The 21,111-nt window shown below is 36.3% G+C and overlaps 1 protein-coding gene across 1 annotated transcript in view; it reads left to right on the top strand.

Moving 5' to 3' along the window:
* Nucleotides 1-21,111, top strand: part of LOC126187950 (chymotrypsin-1-like) — a 200,982-nt gene that overhangs the window by 87,507 nt on the left and 92,364 nt on the right. Inside the window, exons 4-5 of the mRNA XM_049929326.1 lie at nt 4,584-4,725; nt 13,872-13,985. Coding sequence (XP_049785283.1) covers nt 4,584-4,725; nt 13,872-13,985 — 256 coding nt within the window. The remainder of the gene's footprint in view (nt 1-4,583; nt 4,726-13,871; nt 13,986-21,111) is intronic.

Here is a 21,111-nt window from a genome sequence, read left to right as displayed (position 1 = left end):
TCCATTGTGAGATGTGGTGATAGTTGAGCTAGAATATCTTGTCTCATAGTGGTAGCGCTCATTACACCCACAGACTCTGAATGGGAGGTTTCTATGATGTTCAGCTGTTCTACAATTAATGGCTCAGTGTTTGCTATGCACATGCATCTTGGAAGGATCTGCAGTTCTCGGTGACAGTTGTGTATCCACAATTCACCAAATCTGTTCTTAAATGAGACAACAGAGGCTGGGATGACCACATTAGTCTTCAATGGTATGCTTGTCTTATGTTCCACTACACGATCCATGGGTTGATGCATGGCATGACACATGACAGTTACCTTTCTAGTGCTGACTGCAGGAATGATCACTTTATCCAGCACAGGTAGTCTCCACACACTTGGATGCGCATCTCCCTGTCCACAGTATCTCATTTTGTCTAGCATAATCTATGAGTGACCACAATCTATAATTGCCTGAGAATCTTTCAAAAAGTCCCATCCAAGAATGAAATCATGACTACACTCTTGTAAGCTGATAAATTCTAAGAGCTGTATATGTCCACTTATACCCACACAAATGACACATCTTCCTGTAGGTTTCACACATTTCCCATTAGCCACCTTCAGATGTTTTGTTGTCGACGAATATGATTTTCTGTGACTGGCGATGGTACTTCTCCGAAATGACTGAATATGATTCTCCAGAGTCCAGAAGAGCTTGAGCTGGTCGGCCAACCATGAGGATATTGACATAGTTTCCTATCATTCTTGTAGTGATCGACGGTGGAGGAATTTTCTCTTTGGTCCATAGGCTACATTCTGGCGATGGTGACCTACGTCATCCTGCACTCAAATCTTCTTGTTAATCTTCGTCGTCCCAGAGTTGGCATCGGCTAAGATTGGTTTGCTGTCTTATGATGTGGGTGTCATCAAATATCCACCGCCTTTATCAATAATAGTGCACCATATGTCCCAGACGTCCACAGTGGAAACATATTGGTTGGTTATCCTAGGTCCTCCAGACATCAGTGTTCCTTGGTGCCCAAACAGGTTCCTCATGCAGCAATGTAGGAATGTAACTTCACCTGGGTCTTGACTTTTTCACCATTTTAAGGGAAATCAAGGATGAGAGATTGGTTCAATGTCTGTTCCACTTCCTCCCTTATGGCCTCTTGACGCATATCTCAGTTTTTTGCTCACCGTGCAATCCAACTGCATTCTGAATGCCCTCTCTCACTATCTGATGAAGAACACTTGTGAAATCAGTTTCTTCCTCCATCACAGACATTGATACGATGTTTGGAAGCCGTTCAAACTTCTTGCATGTAATTCTTTTTTGATACATTGTCTCGATATACTGGCACCATTTTGTGAATTCATCTGCTGTCAAAACCTCCTTCAAGAGTAGAGCTTGGTACATGTCCTCAGCAACACCCTTAATGAGATGTGCAACCTTATCTTCCTCCTACATTCTAGGATCCACAATTTTATACAGCTCCAAGACATCTTGAATGTAGGATGCTGTAGTTTCTCCTGGATGCTGTGCCCTGCACTTTAATCTATCTTCTGCCTTGCACTTCTGTCGTTGTGTGTCGGCGAAATATTTACCCAGTTCCACTTGGAATACTTCCCAGCCTGTGAACTTCTCCTCATTGTTCTCATACCATTGCTTGGCAGTGCCCTCCAAATAGAAAAATACGTTAGCCAAACACACAGTGTCGTCCCATTTGTTAAATTCGGCTATATGTTCTTATACCTTCAGCCACTTGTTTGGATCTTGGCCATCATCACCAGAGAACCCAGAAGGGTGTCTCATGTGGAAGCACACAGTTGCTGTCATCGTAATGACCTCTTCTTCTTCTGTCTCTGATAGATTGCGATCTGTTGAATATGGCTTGAACTCAGGTTTCCTGCCACGTAAATGGCGGCTCTGTCGTGGCCTGATGGGAGCCACTTTATCATCAATAATGTGTGCTAACACAAGTCCCAATACCAAATGTCTCCACCAGGATAATGTCACATAGAAGAAGGTGTAATTAGATGAATGATGAACACTAACTTCACTTAACAAAGGTTTATTTAGCACTCGCATAGACAAGAGCGTGGAGCGAACTGCCTCCAGCCAGAACATATACAGTATATATACAGTTACAGAACATTCCAGTACAATGTTTCTTGACATTTGTGGATACTTCTAGAATGTACTTGAACTGCATATAGAAATTAAAATTTTTACAGTTCAGGTGAGTTTTGAACTCATGACCCTCCATGCAACAGCCTAGTATCATAACCACCTTATCACAGTGACTGTGCTACTCAACTTCTTTTGCAACAATACTATGTACAGTTCCTTAACATTTTTTGGAATATTAGTCTTTGTGCCACTTATTCTCTGAAAACTCATTGTGAAATTTGGAAATGATATACCAGTAAAAATATAAACACTTCTACAATTTTCTCAATTGCAGTATGGGGGTTTGATGTTGTAGCCCTCATGATTCCTCCCTGAATCCACAACTGTCTACACATCCTCATCACTGTGAAACATGTAGGCAGTATGTAGAACACCTGAAGCATTAAAATGATCATCTTAACTTCCCTCTCTTTTTTTATTAAACCAGTCCTGGTACTTTTTGGACAAATATGGTATGTCAAAATGTTAATGACTCCAAAAAATTGGTAGCATCAACAACAAAGAAGTCTGACCCTTAAACTAGACAGGCCTTATTATTAATTTTGAGAGTTAAGTAAGTTTGTGGGCTCAAAATCATTGTTACTTATCTATTCTCACAGTTACTTGAAGAAAGAATTGCAGCTGTATTTTTGGCCTTTACAACAGTGATGCTATGTTATCAGAAAGTGCAAATGACAGCCATGTTGTCTGTCTTCCATAAAATGTGCACTTGTATTTTGAAGTGCCTGCTATTCAATTCTTTGGTAGTATCAGAAACTATAATTCTGAACAGTATTAGTACTTGTAGGTTTCCACACTTCAAATGAGTACCTGTAAACATATATTGTCTATTGTAGGTGCTGTAGGAAAAAATGAAACTACCAAGTAGGTTATCACTTTCTCCTAATTGCTGGGGATTCCTCCACAAACAAAAGGCAGATAAATGGAATAGAATGATGATAATAGAAAATCATTGCTGCCAAGACACTGCATCAAACTTGAAACTGACATTTTAAACAAGCCCTGGAACACTCTTAATAGTAAACCTACTCAACACAAGACATTATATCCTAAACACAGATATCTATAATGTACCTTTTTTCTGCTAAGTTACCTAAATTGGTGCAAGTCATGTTAAAGGAAGCAAAAGTACTTCTGTTGTGAACTGTGTTAGAGATTATTAAATGGCAATAAATTAATCAATTTTTATAGAGACTGAAAAGATTACATTAAGAATTTATTGTAAATGATATGTTCATGTTGAAAGCTATGAAGAGTTTAAAAGTAAGATCTAAGTATTTATTTTCAGATATAGAATGAAGTACATTTTTAATGCACTGTATTCAGACTAACATCTTTCAGTCAACAATGAGAATATTTATGTTTTTCCTGACTTAACTGGAATCTCATCATCAACTAATAACAATGTTAATTTTGAAAATTAGAAAAATCTGTGTTGTTAGCATAAATTTACTTCACAATATCAGGTGATCTCCAAAGAGTTGTCATAAACTTTTTCTCTGTAAATTCTGACTTTGTTTAAGCAATTTGCGCACACAACCAGCACAGGTTTTCCCCAGTTTATTCACTAGAGGTATATACATGATGCTTCTTGGATAAAGTGCGAGCAATCTTATGTCCACATTTCAAAGCAATGTTCAGTCCATGCTGTAAAAAATTCCCACCTGTGACATGCAGTGTCCGCAATATAAACACCTTAGCCAAGCCATCAGCACTCACACAGTGCACACTACAGATCATGTCATAACTGATTCAGACCAGCTCTGTAACAGCTTATATGTTGGATACTGGCTGACCCATCAGAGGGTTCTCCTGATGATAAGTGCGTGCTGTCTGGGTAATGGTGCCACAGTGGTCAACAATAACACTGCATTGCCTATTCTATTTACATAGTGGCATCAGGCAGTGAAACTACATATGAAAATACTTTCAATTTTATTTTTTGATGTGTGATGTAACAATGTAATAATGTTTATGGAGGATGATTGCAAAACATGTAGAAACCTTGCTATTTTCTGCATTGACTGAGTATATCAGTGTCATGTTATACTGTTTTCACAATTTTGTCATGTAGGACATTTGCATTGGTGCAAATTTTGATTATCCTAAATGGTTTGCTGTCACCCTCAACACCGACCTTTGGAGTGAATACTGTGCCAGATTAATTATTATATACTCTATTCATTGGATGCATAAACAAAATGACAGATTTCCATTGACACCAAGTGTCACATACAACACTCTTAACAGTCTTTGTTTATGTCTACCCAACCTATAAATCCCAAAAAGAAACTGAAAATATAACCATAAATGTAAGAGAAAGTGTCTCAGACAACTCTTTGGAGACTCAACCAACATAGAAAATCATATTACTTTCATTTCAGAATGTTTTATCAATCTATTTGCAGAAAAAACTTAACATGGCTGAGTGTGTTTGCTGGTTCCATTCGACTGTATGATGACTCAGTGCCACTTATACCAATCTCCGAAGCCATTCTTCATGAAGGTTACAACCAAAAACTCTTAGTTAATGACATTGCAGTCTTGAAGGTAAAATGAATAACTTTCTACATCTTAATTCTGTTGTACACTGAACATATCATTAGTAAATTAAATCAAGATACAGGGTTGTGAGTTACAGTGTAGCTTACACATTGTTCCATTAATACAGAGTGAAAATAAACACAGGTTGGTAGCAATTTTGTCTGAAATATTTGGTTACAGAACAATATTAAAATGTATGGTAGAAAGAAATTATATCTAACAGAACAGATAAGGCAAGAGTCTATGGAAATCGTTCGTTTGAAGAATTAAAAGAGTAATGTAATACGTAATATGTGACAAGGCACCCAGGGTTATTTATTTGGCTGTAAGAGATTATACAGCAAACAGTTGTAGAGGCATACAAAGACTAGAGTATGTTAAACCAACTACTGAGGATGCTGTTAGTTAGATGTGCATATGACATGACTAGCACAATGTGAGATTGCTGTGGAACTCAAGTAAGTTCACACATCATGTTCTGTAAATTGTGATGACCCATACTATCAATATACTACACAGTGTGTAGAAAGCAAAAGGTATGAGTGTCACAAGTGTATATCCGTTCTACTCAAATTTCAAATGTAAATTCATCTAAGGCAAAACATTGTTCACATGCATGTATTTTACTCCTGTTCTGTTTCTAGGAATATTTTTAGTGAAACTTAAGGCCACAGATTTTGATGTCACAGAAACATAGACATGGGTTGAGATAAAAATACACAATCATATTGTCTTTGCCTAGCACTGGTTATGCTATGAGGCTTAATTGTGGTAATATGTACAAAAATCAAAGTAAAAACTGAATCCACTCTTATACATCATAAAGCATGGAAACTATGTAATCCAAATAGAAAATATAGCATCTCACTAATAAAAAAAACAGAATGAAAAAAGTGAAATCCTTTTGTAGGTGATACTGCTCAAAATGTGATGTCAAATCCTACAATTCACCCACCAAATAAGGCTCCACCAGTTGAACAAAGAATTCAACATATATGGCTCACAGGATGGTTCAGCAGCCACATATTGGAAGAATATGAAAGGTCTCTTCATCCACATATTTATGAATTCTTATAAGCAAACACTGAAGGGGAAATCATTAGTGAAATGAAAACCTTGATTGGATCTGCTAGTTGCCTCTACAAAACAGCAAGACTTGTAGTGAGTGGTATTGTCCCCAGAAGTGTCCTCAGTGATCCACATATGATGAGCAAATAATCAAAATGAATAATGACAGTTAATTCAAATTTTTCAGGAAAGGTGAAAAACTGATATCTACTAAATGATTCAATGAAACATAATGCTGTTTTCACAATTAATTCCACACTGTATTATTGAATACAATCCCACTTTGCAACTGATCAAAATTTGATTAGGATGGCTATAAAACCAATATATGTTTTGATTGGTCACTTAGGACATTGTATATTTTGATGGCTTTTCAGTATTAAATCTTCCTTAATTCACACAAACTTTAATACCTGAAAATAATTATTAACTTGCCTAATTTTCAGTTGCTTTACATTGATTATAAAACTTAGAACAATATAACATTAATATTTACTTGAAGGAATACAACAAAGCTTTAAATTACATAAAAAAGTGTTCAACACAATAATTTGTTACAGGCAGAATAAACTAAATTTTGTCCATTCCTGGTTCTTCATGTAAACAGTCACATTCAATACCTTCTGGAATGAAGCTGCTGCATGGAACCTCTAAAGTCCGTTAAAAAAATTAAGTTGATCTTCTTCTTTCCACTGTGTGCCGATCTTAAAGTGAGCAGTTTCCTCACATCATCCTTTTTCTCTTCCTTTGTCATGTTCGACAATGCTAGTAAAGGTCTTTCAGTAGCAGAGAACATCTTATGTCCACATTCTACCAATGTTGTGAAAGATTTAGAAGGGTTACCAAAGTAATAATGAATTTCTGTTCTAAATTTTATATCCTGATCACTGACACTCTTCAGTTATGACTTTTTGAAAATTATTCTTTTTACTTCATTGATACCATCTATCTTTTTTCATTCCTTTGAGAGTTCTTTCTAGTTCTTAAGCTCTCAGTCTTTTCCAATTACCCATGTCACCGCAACTTCATTATAGATCTGTATATACTTCTCTGGATTAAGAATTTCTGGAATTTGGTGCACTATTCTCTCAACTCATCCAAAGACCCTGTCTGCAGCTAAAAAAGAATCCCCTTGAACTGGAAAATATAGATACGCATCCCTTATATGTAATGGAGAACTTTTCATTAACCAGAATGCAATAGCATGAATCAGATGTTGATTTTTATTCTGGCCACCACACCCATCAGCAAAAAATCTGAGAGATGTGGTAGTCTGGTCAGAGTTGCAGAGAACATCTTATGTCCACATTTTACCAATGTTGTGAAAGATTTAGAAGGGTTACCAAAGTAATAATGAATTTCTGTTCTAAATTTTATATCCTGATCACTGACACTCTTCAGTTTTGACTTTTTCAAAATTATTCTTTTTACTTCATTGATACCATCTATCTTTTTTCATTCGTTTGAGAGTTCTTTCTAGTTCTTAAGCTCTCAGTCTTTTCCAATTACCCATGTCACCGCAACTTCATTATAGATCTGTATAATAATAATAATAATAATTTTATTGTCGTTCAGCTGATTACAGCAATAGACAAAGTCAAGAGCATATATTTCTACATAAACTACTATATCGAAGTGAATTGGTTTACATAAAATAGGTACACGTTAGAATACAGTATTTTCATCTTCAAAGAATTCATCAATGGAGTAAAACGGATTGTTCACTAGTAGCTTGTATAATTTAGCTTTAAAGATATTTACAGGCAGTTCTTTAAAGTCAGCACTTAGTCTATTAAACATCCTTAGTCCGAGAACTAGGTAAGAGTTATGCGATTTTGATATCTATGATATGGTACGTCTACAGATGTTCTGTTTCTAGTATTATGGCTATGAATATCACTTCTCAACACAAAATTAGACACATTGTTTCTAACGTACATTAAAACATTGTAGATGAATATGTTTACTACTGTAAGACACTGCAATTTAATAAACAGAGGTTTACAATGTTCTGTTTTATCAGAATCCGTTATTATTCTTATTACTTTCTTCTGTAAAAGTAAAATGTCATTTACATGACAGCTACTACCCCACAGTAAAATTCCATAAGAGATGATGCTTTGGAAGAAGGCAAAATATGCTGATCTCACATAGTCATTGGGAACATGTCTTTTTAAATTTCTAATTAGATAAATCACTCTTGAAAGCCTAGCCAATATATTTTTAATGTGTGGTTCCCACGTCAATTTATTGTCAATAGAAACACCTAAAAATTTAACAGTTTCTAATTCCTGGTAGTTAGGAATCTCTCTGAGGTTAAAGTAAAGTGTCTGGGTTTTGTTTTCATTTAGCAAGAAGCCATTAGCTTTGAACCATAATGAGGACTGAGCAAGGGTATTTCGGTCAGTGTTTTCAGTGTACCTAGATCAGAGCTTTTATGTAGAAAAGTTGTGTCATCAACATACAATATTGTATGAGATTTTATGAATAAGGGCAGGTCATTAATCATTAGTATAAACAGTAAAGGTCCAAGCACTGACCCTTGAGGCATTCCGTACCTAACATTGACCAAATTTGATTTCTCCCTACCAATGCACACAACTTGTTGACAGTTCTCTAGAAAAGACCTGAACATATTTATACTGTTGTCATCAAACCCATAGTAAACTAGCTTATTCAGCACAGTGTCATGCTCTACACAGTCAAAGGCTCTGCTCAGGTCACAAAATGTAGCCTGGGCATAGTCCCTAGCCTCGAACACATCTAGGACTAATTTTACGAGGGAGTCCATTGCATCTGTTGTGGATTTACCTTTCCTAAATCCAAACTGTTTATCACTAATTATATTTAGTTTACCCAAGTAGGCACTAACTTGCTCATACATAATCGTTTCTAAAATTTTTGAAAAAACTGGGGTCATGGATATAGGTCTGTAGCTAGCGGGACAGTTCTTTTCCCCTTTTTTGTATATGGGCACAACTCTAGAAATTTTTAGTATGTCGGGGAACTTACTTTCAACTAGGCATTTGTTAACACAAAAGGTTAAAGGATAAATCACACAATCAATAACATCTTTCAACAAATTACATGACATATCATAGTAATCAACACTAACTGAAGGTTTGAAATTTTTCACTATTTTTAGGATATTATTTGGGCTCACTCCTGTGAAAGTGAAGGTGCTTGGGGGAAGCTTTTCAAAGCAGCTGTCCATAATACTAAGTGCATTTTCAGGTGGTTTGATTATTGAACTACTAATTTCTTCAATGGACTGAATGCAATATTTGTTAAATTCTTCTGGGGTAATGGCAATTTCCTCTTTGTGTTTAGTGTGTGCAATGGAGTTTATTACACTCCAGGCCTTCTTGCATTTATTGTTAGATTTTTCAATGTTTACTATGTTATGCAGTTTATTTGCTTCATTTATTGCCTTCCTGTACTTGCATTTAGCTTTAGCATACAGGTCTTTATACAGTTCTGATTTACTGGTTTTGTACAGACTAGAATACAGCATAACAGTATTTTTCAGTTGCCCTAACTGTGGAGTATACCATTCCTTCGTTTTCCTTTTCTTGTAATTACTACTAATATTCACCGTACATTTTTTCAGAGGGATGCTATTTTCAAATACATTTAAAAAGATGGAGAAAAACTTTGTGAATACAATATCAGCTGAACAGTGTTGAAGCCTAATAAAACATATGTCCCAACTGAAATAAGTGAGGGCATGTCTAAACCTATCCATCCTCTCTCTGCTCACTGGTCTAGTAATCACAGTTTTAGATTCTGGTTTGGTGCAGTCTGAAGTTACATTATTAAGACTGACATATACTGCATCATGGTCTGAGAAAGGGAAACTAATTACATCAGTGGACATACAAGTCTCTTAATATTTGTAAATATATTGTCTAGACAGGATGAGCCTCTGGTAGGTTTGCAGTTAACATAGTACATGTTAAATTGTCAAAGCACATTTTTGAGCTCTGTCACAGTTTTTCTGCCCTGCAGGACATCAAAACTTGAATTGATATCCCCTCCAATGACAACATTGTATTTTTTCCATTTCGGTATACATATGTACATTAAGAGTTCCTAAAGTTTCTCCAGAAAGATATGGAGGTCACCACTAGGTGGCCTGTACACTACTACTACCATTAGCTGAAGGCTCTCAATTACTAGACCTGACATTTCAAAATGCATTTCATCACAAAGGGTATTGAGATCTATCCTGCCACAGTTTGGTGCAAGAGTTGTTTTTGCATATATTGCTACCCCACCACGTAAGTGCTGTTTTCTGCAATAGCAACTAAGTAGTGTGTAATCATCCAATACTTTGTACCCAAGCTCATCCTCTTTACACCAATGTTCACTTAAACATAGAATATCTATCATGTTTTCATTTGAAAATTCGTTGACAATTAAGTTTTTATCTGCCATGCCCTGAATATTGAGGTAGCATATTTTAAACTCTACTTTAGGCATTTATTTTTTTGCGTATTCTCTTAGTTGACATGACCTACTGTTACTGCATGAAAGTTGACCAGGTTGTGTCCTTATGTTACTAGAACACCCAACCTGGTCTATGTATACAAGTTTTCTGTCATCTCAGTTGAAACATAATCCAAACACATTACTGGTCTTTTTTCCTTCTCTAGCTTATCCAATACTATTCCGATAATTGTATCACTTAAAACACATTTACCTAGATAACTGAAATGTTGACCATGCTTGGTATGCCATTCTCTGCTACAACTACTGGTGTTAATTAGGGAAACATTCTTAAAGTGCTTACAGATAGCTTTGTACTCCTTGTTTGTCTGCTCCACTTCCGTATTCACACATGACCACTGGGGCAAATCATGTCGATGTGGCACATTAACAACAATCACGTTGGTGTGGGTTATCATTCCGAGAGTCTTTTTCAGTGTCGAAGTAGCAATCTTCCTTTCGTTTCTGCTGACGTCGTTTGCTCCGGCCATTACCACTACAAAGTCTCTGTCCATGAGGACTGTGCTTTCTTTCTTGATTGATGTTGAAACATCTCGTAAACCAGCTCCTGATTTAACAGCACCTTCTATTTCAAACTCGTTAATCACATGAGGTCCGCTTTCCGTTAACATAGCTGCTAATCCTCTGGCGTAACTGTCTGAATAAATCTTGATTTTACGTTTTTTCTTATACCTTCCTTGGCTGTTCGCTAAATTTTGAGAGTCCTGCACCACCTTATCAGATGAGTGTGCTGATACAGTTTCTATGTCATCTGTGTTTTGAAGCGAATTATATTTGTTATTTAATGGTAACACAAAGTCCTGCCTATGTTTATTGTTAATATGTTTGTAAGTGCCCCCCTTCAATTTTACAGTTACCCATCTACTGCTAGGCCTGTTGTGAGCAGTTTTAGTCATAGCTTCACTTTCTGGCAATCCTTCCATAGGTTTGGGGATATTAAGACATACCTGATGACCAATCTCTTCCAGTTTAAGCTTGAGTCTTCTGTTTTCATCACTCAGAATTTTTGTGTCCTCTCGTAGCTCAGCAATAATTAACAACAGATCATTTTCGGAGGATGAAACACCGATTTTCACATCTTTGGTTTTTGTTTTACCACGCCATTGCTCCGACTTGTGTGGATTTAATTCATATTTCTCGTACAGTTTTTTTAATTCGTCCTGTAAGAGTTCAATAATTGTAATATATGATAGGTTTTCCTTTTTGATACTATCGGTCTTCCTTGCTGCATCACACGTACACGTTTCTTGACCATTAATGGATGCAGCCCTTTGTTTACAATCCGCACAGTTCCACATAGTCGCACAATTATCGTCGCTTCTCAGTGAAGGATCAACCTTTCCGCAACGAAAATGAAATCTATGGTTACACTGGACACAGACGAAGCCACTTTTAACAGGTTTCGTGCACTTTTTGCAAGATAGACACTGTAAAACACTATTTTCGTGAACTTCTATATTCAATACTTCCGCAACTAACGCCATCTTGGACATAGTGTCTTTGGATTAAAAATTTCTGGAATTTGGTACACTATTCTCTCAACTCATCCAAAGACCCTGTCTGCAGCTAAAAAAGAACCCCCTTGAACTGGAAAATATAGATATGCATCCCTTATGTGTAATGGAGAACTTTTCAGTAACCAGAATGCAATAGCATGAATCAGATGTTGATTTTTATTCTGGCCACCACACCCATCAGCAAAAAATCTAAGAGATGTGGTAGTCTGGTCAAAGTATGTTTTAGAAAGAAAATCTGTGATGACTGATGCAATTTCTTGTGGCCCTCTTCCAACCTGAGCTTCATTCCCCACATAGAAAACAGGGTGTGTGGTTTCTACATTTGTTACACAGAAGCTATAAAATGCAATTTGTTGGGCATAATATGCCTCTCCAAATTCAGTTTTGGCAGAGGCTGAAAGTCAAATGCAAAGATTTCCCTTCCATGTGGTGACTGTTTCATTAATTTATGAACAGCTTAGCTTTCAGCCTATGAGCATGAAGTTCAGTCATTAACTTCTTCTTTTGATTTTTATCTACAGCACTTTGAATTTCATGCTGCATGCTAAGACAAAATATGCATCTGTCACTCGCTGGGGAGACAAAACCCAAATTGAATTTGGAACTGAAAATTCTGGTGAAGAATGATTTTTTTAACTTTGAGATCAGTTGCTGCTGAGTTGTTGTATAATTTTAAAAGCTTGTTTAGATTTAATTCACATGAGAGATACAGTCTTTGGCTTTTGTTCCTACTGTAATGACTTTCAGAGGCTTTCAGTTTTGATAAGAATTCTACCACATGCTTTCTTTTAGTTTCATACTTTGCAATCTTATGAGCACCCCCTCTTTTATCTGTTAGTCCTCTTCATGTGATAGTTACTTACTTAACTTTGTGAAACAATGGTGTTCTTTGTTTAGATTAGCGCATCGGAACATTAACTGCAAGTGTTCCAGAGTCTGTTGGATCATTTCTTGTTTAGCATCAGTATAAAGATAAATTTAATTAAGAAGAATAAGTAAAATGAACAATAGTGTGAATCTGTATTAAATCCTCAACTTACACGATATTTCACTGTGACAGCTGTGACAGGACACAGATGAATAGTGTGACTGCACGGACTTACCCCTTGCCCCTTACCCCTTACCCGTGAGACTCACATTCCTGACTGTCCAAAATCTACATACATAATGTTCCTAATAGATATTTGCCCATTCACTCATTACTCGGGCACACTAAGGTGACGATTCCGTGCAGTCATGCTATTCATCTGTGTCCTCGGTGGCTCAGATGGATAGAGCGTCTGCCATGTAAGCAGGAAATCCCAGGTTTGAGTCCCAGTCAGGGCACACATTTTCAGCTGTCCCCATCGAGGTTTATCAACAACACCTGTCGGCAGCTAAGAGTTTCAGTTAATTATCATTTAATAGTTCAGGAAGTTTAGTGCAAGTGCTACTCTGAGTTGAAGAGGTTGGCATAGGACAGAAATCCATGATAGGCAGCATCAGACCAGTCAGAAGACTGATGACACAAAGAAAAGAGCACATTATTTTTGAAAAACAAAAAGAAAAGGAGTTTCATGGCTGTTCAACAAAGCATTATAGGAGTACCAATTTCCACATGACTCATTTCTCATGTCCATCAAGACAACAAGACGACTTCACTGATATTCACATCCTGAATAATTGTGAAGAAAACCTGAGCCTTTAAATGTGCAAGGTTAACATACTGTTGCTGCAGCTTTATAAATGTGCTGTTGTAATACTACCACAAGACAGTTGTGGCATTGCCAAATTACTCTTACCACATCCATTATTTCAGTCAGCCAATGATACACATTCCTACAATAACTTATTATGATATGAAGTATACAGTATTTAAGTGATGACAAATATTGTTGGATCACAAAATGTATTATTTACTTATAGAATTCTACCTTATTCAAACATAATTAATGTCTTAACACTGAAATTTGAGTTACAATGGTAGCATGGCATTCAATGTTATTAATTTAATTTTTTATATTCTTCTAAATTCTTTTATTCATGTAAATATTAATATTCATTTCCTTTACTTGGTAGTTGTCTGAACCACTTTCGCTTGGCCAAAGGATACAACCAACAACACTTCCAATGGAATTCCAGATGACATCTGTGGGCACATCTGCCACACTCATTGGATGGGGGAAATCTCGTGTAAGTAAATTATGTATACATCTAAACACAGTAAACCACTAGGAAGTGTACAGCAGAGGATACTTCCCATTGTACAATATATTGTAGTTGCTTCTCAAAAAAAGAATGACAGCCTATGTGCATATTGTAATTAGTCTAATCTTGTCTTTGTAGTACTTCCAGGAGTGATACATAGAGGGCAGTAATATGTTCATAGATTCCTCACTTAATACTGGTTCTTCAAAATTCCTAGGTAGGCTTTCAAGGGGTAACATGCAACTATCTTCAAGACATCTGCCAATTCAGATGTTTTTAATATTTCTGTGGTGCTCTCCCATGATTCAGACAAAGCTGTGATTATGTGTGCTGCCCTTCTTTGTACATGTTCAGTATCCCACGTTAGTCCTGTTTGGTATGGGTTGCACACACTTGGACAGTATTCTAAGATGGGACACACTGGTTTATTGTAAGCTGTACCCTTTGTAGACCATCTGTGTTTTCCCAGTATCTGACAAGTGAACCAAAGTTTGCCACCTGGTTTACCTTCAACTGAGCCTGTGTGATCATTTCATTTAATGAGCTTTAAAATGTAAAATTCAGTAAGACAATCTTGTTCACTTTAGATATTTACTATGGTTGGCAACAGGTTTCATTCCACAATTTAGACCATCTGCAGGCTGTAGGCACCATGATGACTACTAGTTGTGGCGGACAGAGCAAGATCTGTAAAAACAATAATATTAACTGAGAAGTTGAGAGTAAGTCTCTGTCAAAATCTGATGTAAATGTCTTCTGTCCCAGTGTGGCAATTGTGGAAGTGATGAAAACATATGGCATTCATATGGTCCCTTAGGATATACAATGATTTTCAATCCTGTGATGATCAGAAAATGCCCACTTGTGCTGTCTTGTACAAAAAGCTGTCCATAGCTGGTAACCATTGATACTGTGGTGTTTTTACAGCAAGTAAAGTGCTTATTCTTCCTTTGATGAGCATATGCAGCTACTGTTGTCCATTTTTGGAGTTTGGGTAATGACATGGGTTTGTGCATTGCCTGGCAGTGTCACTAAAGTGTCTGGGATACCAACAATAGTTGGAGATATCTCATTTAGAATTGCAGGGAGCACAAAGTGTTCTATCATCCGTATGTTTCTCCTGCTTGGCATTCATCCTTGCAAGTTCAGTGACCATTTCGCTGACAGATGGCTCTGTCTGTGTCACTAGCTGGTGCGGTGGAGCAAAGTCCAGTTCTGAACTGCCTGGCATGGAAAGTGCAGGAATGTGCAATTAAAATCCTCCCACTATAACCTCTAATCAACACACACAAATTGCCATCCTTACAAGCAACAGCAGTGACCTCTATTTTTCACACCAGATAATCAGTTGGAAGGTCCACAAAAGTGACATAATCATTCTAATATTTTCAGGCAGTCTATGTAGCCGAAAGACCTGCGGTGATTGTTCTAATGATACTTCATTGCCAGCCAATGAGCACAATGATCAAAGAATTTGAGGAGGGGAACCACTGATACATATTTCACATTCAATAATTGTATGTAGATGCCACTCAGGTGGAAGCACAAAATATTACAGCAAGGTATTTTTAAGAGCTAAATTAGACTGCTGTTTACTACACTCTTGGACATAAAACCAGGCCAATGGGCAGGCTGCCACAGACCCTTAGTCCGTGCAGATTGTGAGTTGGTACAAATACCCTGGCGACACTGTTAAATATTCTAAGTCCAGCCATCTGCATAATCTGGCAACACTGTAGGTCGCAGCACTTCTTGGAGGAAGTCTTGTCTCCAATTTGAATTTGTAATGGCTGTGGCCATTGTTTAGCGGTAAAGCACATGGTATGTGAATGTGAGGCCTGGTGACTGAGATCACTTGCTGCTTAAAGTTTTATAGTGCTTTTTGTCTGAATGTTTATGTCATGACTGAATGTTTATGTCATGAGTGAAATCATAATGCATTTACAATGTATTTCAAACTCTGACCCATGGTAATAACAGTTGTGACCAATGACAGTTTTGTGACAGATTGCTTTGCAAACTGTCTGCCTCCAAACACTATTGCATCAGTGCTGTCTGGGATCTATTCATTAGCTATTGCCAGTGGTTGCTGCAGTGGCACTGCACTGCTTTGCCCCTTGTGAAAGGCACCTGATATTGCTCATCACTTTGGAGAGTGTAACATGCTTTACTGTTGTTGAGTGATGCTCCACAGAAAAGTCTATGACTCATTCCACACTCAATACCAACATAGGCAGATGATCTGTTTTAATATGACAACATTTCTGTTACGCTAATATGCAAGACATGAGTATGGCACAAAATAATTTTTATAGTTTGTGATTTAATTAAAATACCTCACAAGATTGTTTAATGATATTAGTGCTTTATATGTCACTTTTTTTCCTTAGAGGCATTTCTTCATGCAATTATTTTGTCAGGAATCTATTTCTGTCAAGCCATAGTGAGTAGTGGTGGCGCGCAGCATTTTATCATCGTTGTTTGATTCCTTACATTAAATGTATGTGATAAACTCTGCATATACTGTACAGCACATGATCTATAGAAATGCAGACACACTTTAGATTTTGAGGACCACAGGTGGATTCATGGAGCACTTAACACTAATCAAAAGTGGCGTTTAAGATATTCAGTTAGATCTAAACCAACAAATCTGCCAATATTTGAAGCCATGAAGAATGAAAAAAAGTTGCTAATGCCAGTGTCAGCATATGTCTCACAGCTACTACAAAAACTTAGCACAGAGGAACTATATTAATCTGGGAGTCCACTTTAAAACTATTCCCCTTGATTTGTGGGTTTTATGTGATGAACAGTTGATTAGCATCAGTGACATCAGTATACTGATGGAGCTTGATATTCTGAAAAGATACATCTATGGCCATTTAAACAGTTTAGAGAGTCTAGAGTGTGAAAGGCTTAATGTGTAAAGCTTTTCTTTCAATTTTGTTAAAGGATTTCATCTAGAAATTTTTGACTCAGTGAAATAAAATGGAAAAAGAAGAACTTTGAGTGCTCTTGTACCCTTCACAATTTGAACTTACAACCCACACCACCCTGAGCATCACTCTCATACCACATAATCGGTCGCTGCACCCAATAAAGCATCATCAAATATAAGAACAGTTGTGGCTCACATAAAGCATAGAATGTCTCACCTTATGAATCAAGCTATTGCTGTTTTGGCAGATTTACCATTTCTGAATCCATGTTGTTCATCATTGAAAATATTTCATGTTTGTGTAATATCTTATATTCTGTCTTTTATTATGGTTTCTATTGCTTTAGAGAGTACAGATGTAACAGTTATAGGTCTGTAATCTCCTGGGTCTTTTTTTGCAGCATCCTTTACATATAGCAATTACTCTACTCCTTTTCAGGCACACTGGAAATATTCCTTTTTCTATAGATAAGTTTATTAGGCACGCTAATGGCTTTACTACCTGCTGTAAACAGCTTTTAATTAGTTTAGTGGATATACCATCTAGACCCTCAGTGCTTTTTGTTTTTAGACTATGTATTATTTTTACAATTTTTGATTCATTAGTTGGAGTCAGGAATAAGCATTTTGTCTCATATGGAATGTTTATTGTGTTTATTTTGGAAGTATTATTTTAAGTTATTAATTTTCCATAACTTCAATATAATATCTGTTTAAAGTATTGCTGACTTTTGTGCATCCCTGAGTTCCCTCTCATTTAGCTCAAGTTTTATGTTATCAGTGTTTTACACACCCATGCCTTTCCTCTCTTCATTTATGAGAGATCATATCGTTTTAGTGATATTTGTTGAGGTTGCCATCTTGTTTTCATAATATGTCAATTTAGTTTCTTTTATTAATTTGGTGTATGTTTTTTTCTTTTCCCTATATGCAACGCTGTTTCTTGGGTTGGCCTTAACCGCATTAGCACAAAATAGGGATACAAAAGTTCTTGTGAGCAAAGGAATAATGATAATAACAGTAATGATAGTAAACTAATAATGAATGGATTTTATTGTGTTACAGAAGAAGGTTGATGACTAAACATCAAAATCGATAAAAATTGGCTGATCTTTTGTTGGAATAAAACAGATATTTTCTTTGCATTTCATTATTAAACTCTGCCCAGTTTGTCTGCAGAAATAAAGGGAAAAAGTGAAGTGTTACACATCGGTAATCCAATGAGGTTTGAACCAGCAACTACCTTTGCCTGTAATTATGAAACTATGCTGGTGCTACAGTGGTATTGTGACACGGCTGCATTATATTCTCTGCCACTGCTCTGTCGGTAGTTTTTTTTATATATATATATATAAAAAAAGACGTTCTGGATTCTAGCAGACTTGAAAGTTTTCACAGGCATATGAATTTTCCTTGAAACATACAAATCATTCCTGCCCCTTATGACATAAAACTCATGTTATCTGAAGCTGGCAAATATACATTTTTAGGATTCTTCTGCATTGTGCAGATTCCAATGCCAGCATGCATTTTAAACATTATCACAGGCAACAGTTGTGTATGTCTCTACCAAATAGTCTATTTTCAGAAATGCATTGTTACCACACAGAGAGTTTTATCCTAGGGCTTGCTGTCATCGGGCCCTTCATCAGAAATCATCCTTTATTTTTGAATCGCTGTACAGAGCAACTAGCAGCTGAAAAAATTTATGCTCTACAGAGTGAAAATCTTTCAGCATGCTTACATTTCGTTTTGATCGTCACTGTAGTATCATGCCCACTCATGTAATATAGGGTGCCTAGGAAGCTGTTTTCTCGAATTGACAGATTAGTGATTAGATTAGCTTAGATTTACTTTCATTCCAATCAATCTGTAACTGAGGAGGTCCTCCAGGATGTAGAACATGTCAGAAAAACAATAATACATGACAAATATTTACAAGTGAAACCCAATAGGCTAATGTACCTTCCACAGGTCCCAAGTGGAATGAAGTCTTTTTTTTATTTATTTATTTACTTTTTTTTATTGAACGCAATATGAAAGAATCAAATTTCTAGTATTGATTCCATGATTTGAGCTGTTGGTTTGAAAAAGTGATATATTTTTAATGACAAATTTCATTAAGGAATAAATATATTGGGAATCAGTAGTTATAACCCCTAGTTCTCTGAACACGCTTCTGCAGGATGTTCTTGAGTTCACACCACATATAACTCTTATTGCCAGTTTTTTGTGCCTGGAAAACTTTAGCTTGGCATGATGAATTGCCCCAGAAAATAATCCCATATAACATTATGGAATGGAAGTAAGCATAGTTTCCAGCTTTTTTATTTTTATATCCCCTATGTCTGACATTTGCATTGCAAATAGAGATTTGTTAAGATGCTTCAGCAGTTCTGCAGTGTGCTCCTCCCAGTTGAATTTATTATCAAGCTGTAATCCCAAGAATTTAACACTGTCCACTTCTTCTACCTGCTTGTCATTGTACATTAGCCATATACTCGTGGGACACCCCCTTACTAGTTCTGAACTGCATGTAGTGTGTTTTTCAAAGTTTAGTGACAGAGAATTGGCTAGGAACCAGTGAATAATGTCCACAAATATTTTATTAGCCAATCTTTGTAAGACTACACTTGATTTGCTATTTATTGCAATGTTTGTATCATAGGAAAACAAAACAAACTTAGCATCTGGTAATGTTACTGATGAAAGGTCATGGATACACACAAGAGAAAGAAAGGGCCCATAGATGGAACCTTGTGGGACCCCACATGTAATTAGTTCCCAGTTGGATGATGCCTGATAGCTTAATACATGTCTCTTTCCTAATAACACTCTTTGTTTACTGCCAAGATATAAGATTTGAACCATTTTGCAGCATTTCCTGTTACACCATAATATTCTAATTTACTTAAAAGGATATTGTGATTTACACAGTCAAATGACTTTGACAGATCACAAAATATACCAGTTGCCTGCAATTTTTGTCTTATGAATTAAGTATATTTTCACTATAAGTGCAGATAGCTTTCTCAATATCAGAACCCTTTAGAAATCCAAACTGCGACTTTGACAGTACATTATTTGTGATAAGATGGCTATAAAACCGATTGTACATTACCTTTTCGAAAATTTTGGGAATGCTGGAAAAAGTGAAATTGAACGGAAATTAGAGACTATTTCTTTATCTCCATTCGTAAATAGTTGCTTAACTTCAGCATATTTCAACCATTCATGAAATATTCCACTAATAAACAACTGGTTACACAGACAGCTTAATATGTTACGTAACTCAGAATCACATTAACTTTGTTGATATTTCATCATACCCACTAGATGTTTTTGATTTTAAAGATTTTATGATGGACATTACTTCTGCTGGGGTAGTGAGGGTCAAATTCATATTATGGAAGTTACTTGAAATGTCTGGTCTGAGGTATTCCATTTACAGAACCTGACAACCCCATATTTTCAGTAACAGTTATAAAATGTTTGTTAAAAAGTTCTGCAGCACTATACACATCTGTCACCAATGTATCATTTACTCTTAATGCTATTTGTCCCTCTTCATGTCTGATTCTGCTGGTCTCCTCCTTCACTATATCCCACATTGTATTTATTTTGTTATCTGATATGACTATCTTTTCCTTGTAATATATTTGCTTTGATGTCAGTATTACAGTCTTTAATATTTTGCAGTATTTCTTGTAATGTGCTATGGCATCAGCATCATAACTGTTTCGGATTGACAGATACACTTTTCTTTTTGTTTTATGAGATACCTCTATTCCTTGAGTAATCCATGGTTTCTTTGTAGACTTTGCTCTAACCTTGGTTAGTTTTGGGGAAAACAGTGTTCAAATAAGGTAAGCAGTTTATTAGTGAAAGTGTTATATTTTTCATTCATGCCATGAGCACTGTTAACATCACTCCAGTGAATATCTCTGAGGAGTGTCCTAAAATAATCAATTTTTGGCTTATTGATTACCCTCTTGAGCTCAGATTTAACAGATTTTATCTCCTATTCAGTATTAACATTTAACAGAAGGAACTGCATGTCATGGTCTGAGAGGCCATTGACTATTTGTTTTGTAATATAGTTTTGTTCATTGGACTTTTCTATAAGGATATTATCAATAGCTATTTGTGAGCAATTGGCATGCCTAGTGG

This window comes from Schistocerca cancellata, chromosome 5, assembly GCF_023864275.1.
Source record: "Schistocerca cancellata isolate TAMUIC-IGC-003103 chromosome 5, iqSchCanc2.1, whole genome shotgun sequence".
Classification (NCBI taxonomy): Eukaryota; Metazoa; Arthropoda; class Insecta; order Orthoptera; family Acrididae; genus Schistocerca; species Schistocerca cancellata.
Note: the sequence above shows the minus strand (reverse complement) of the source record. Positions and strands in the feature narration are given on the sequence as shown.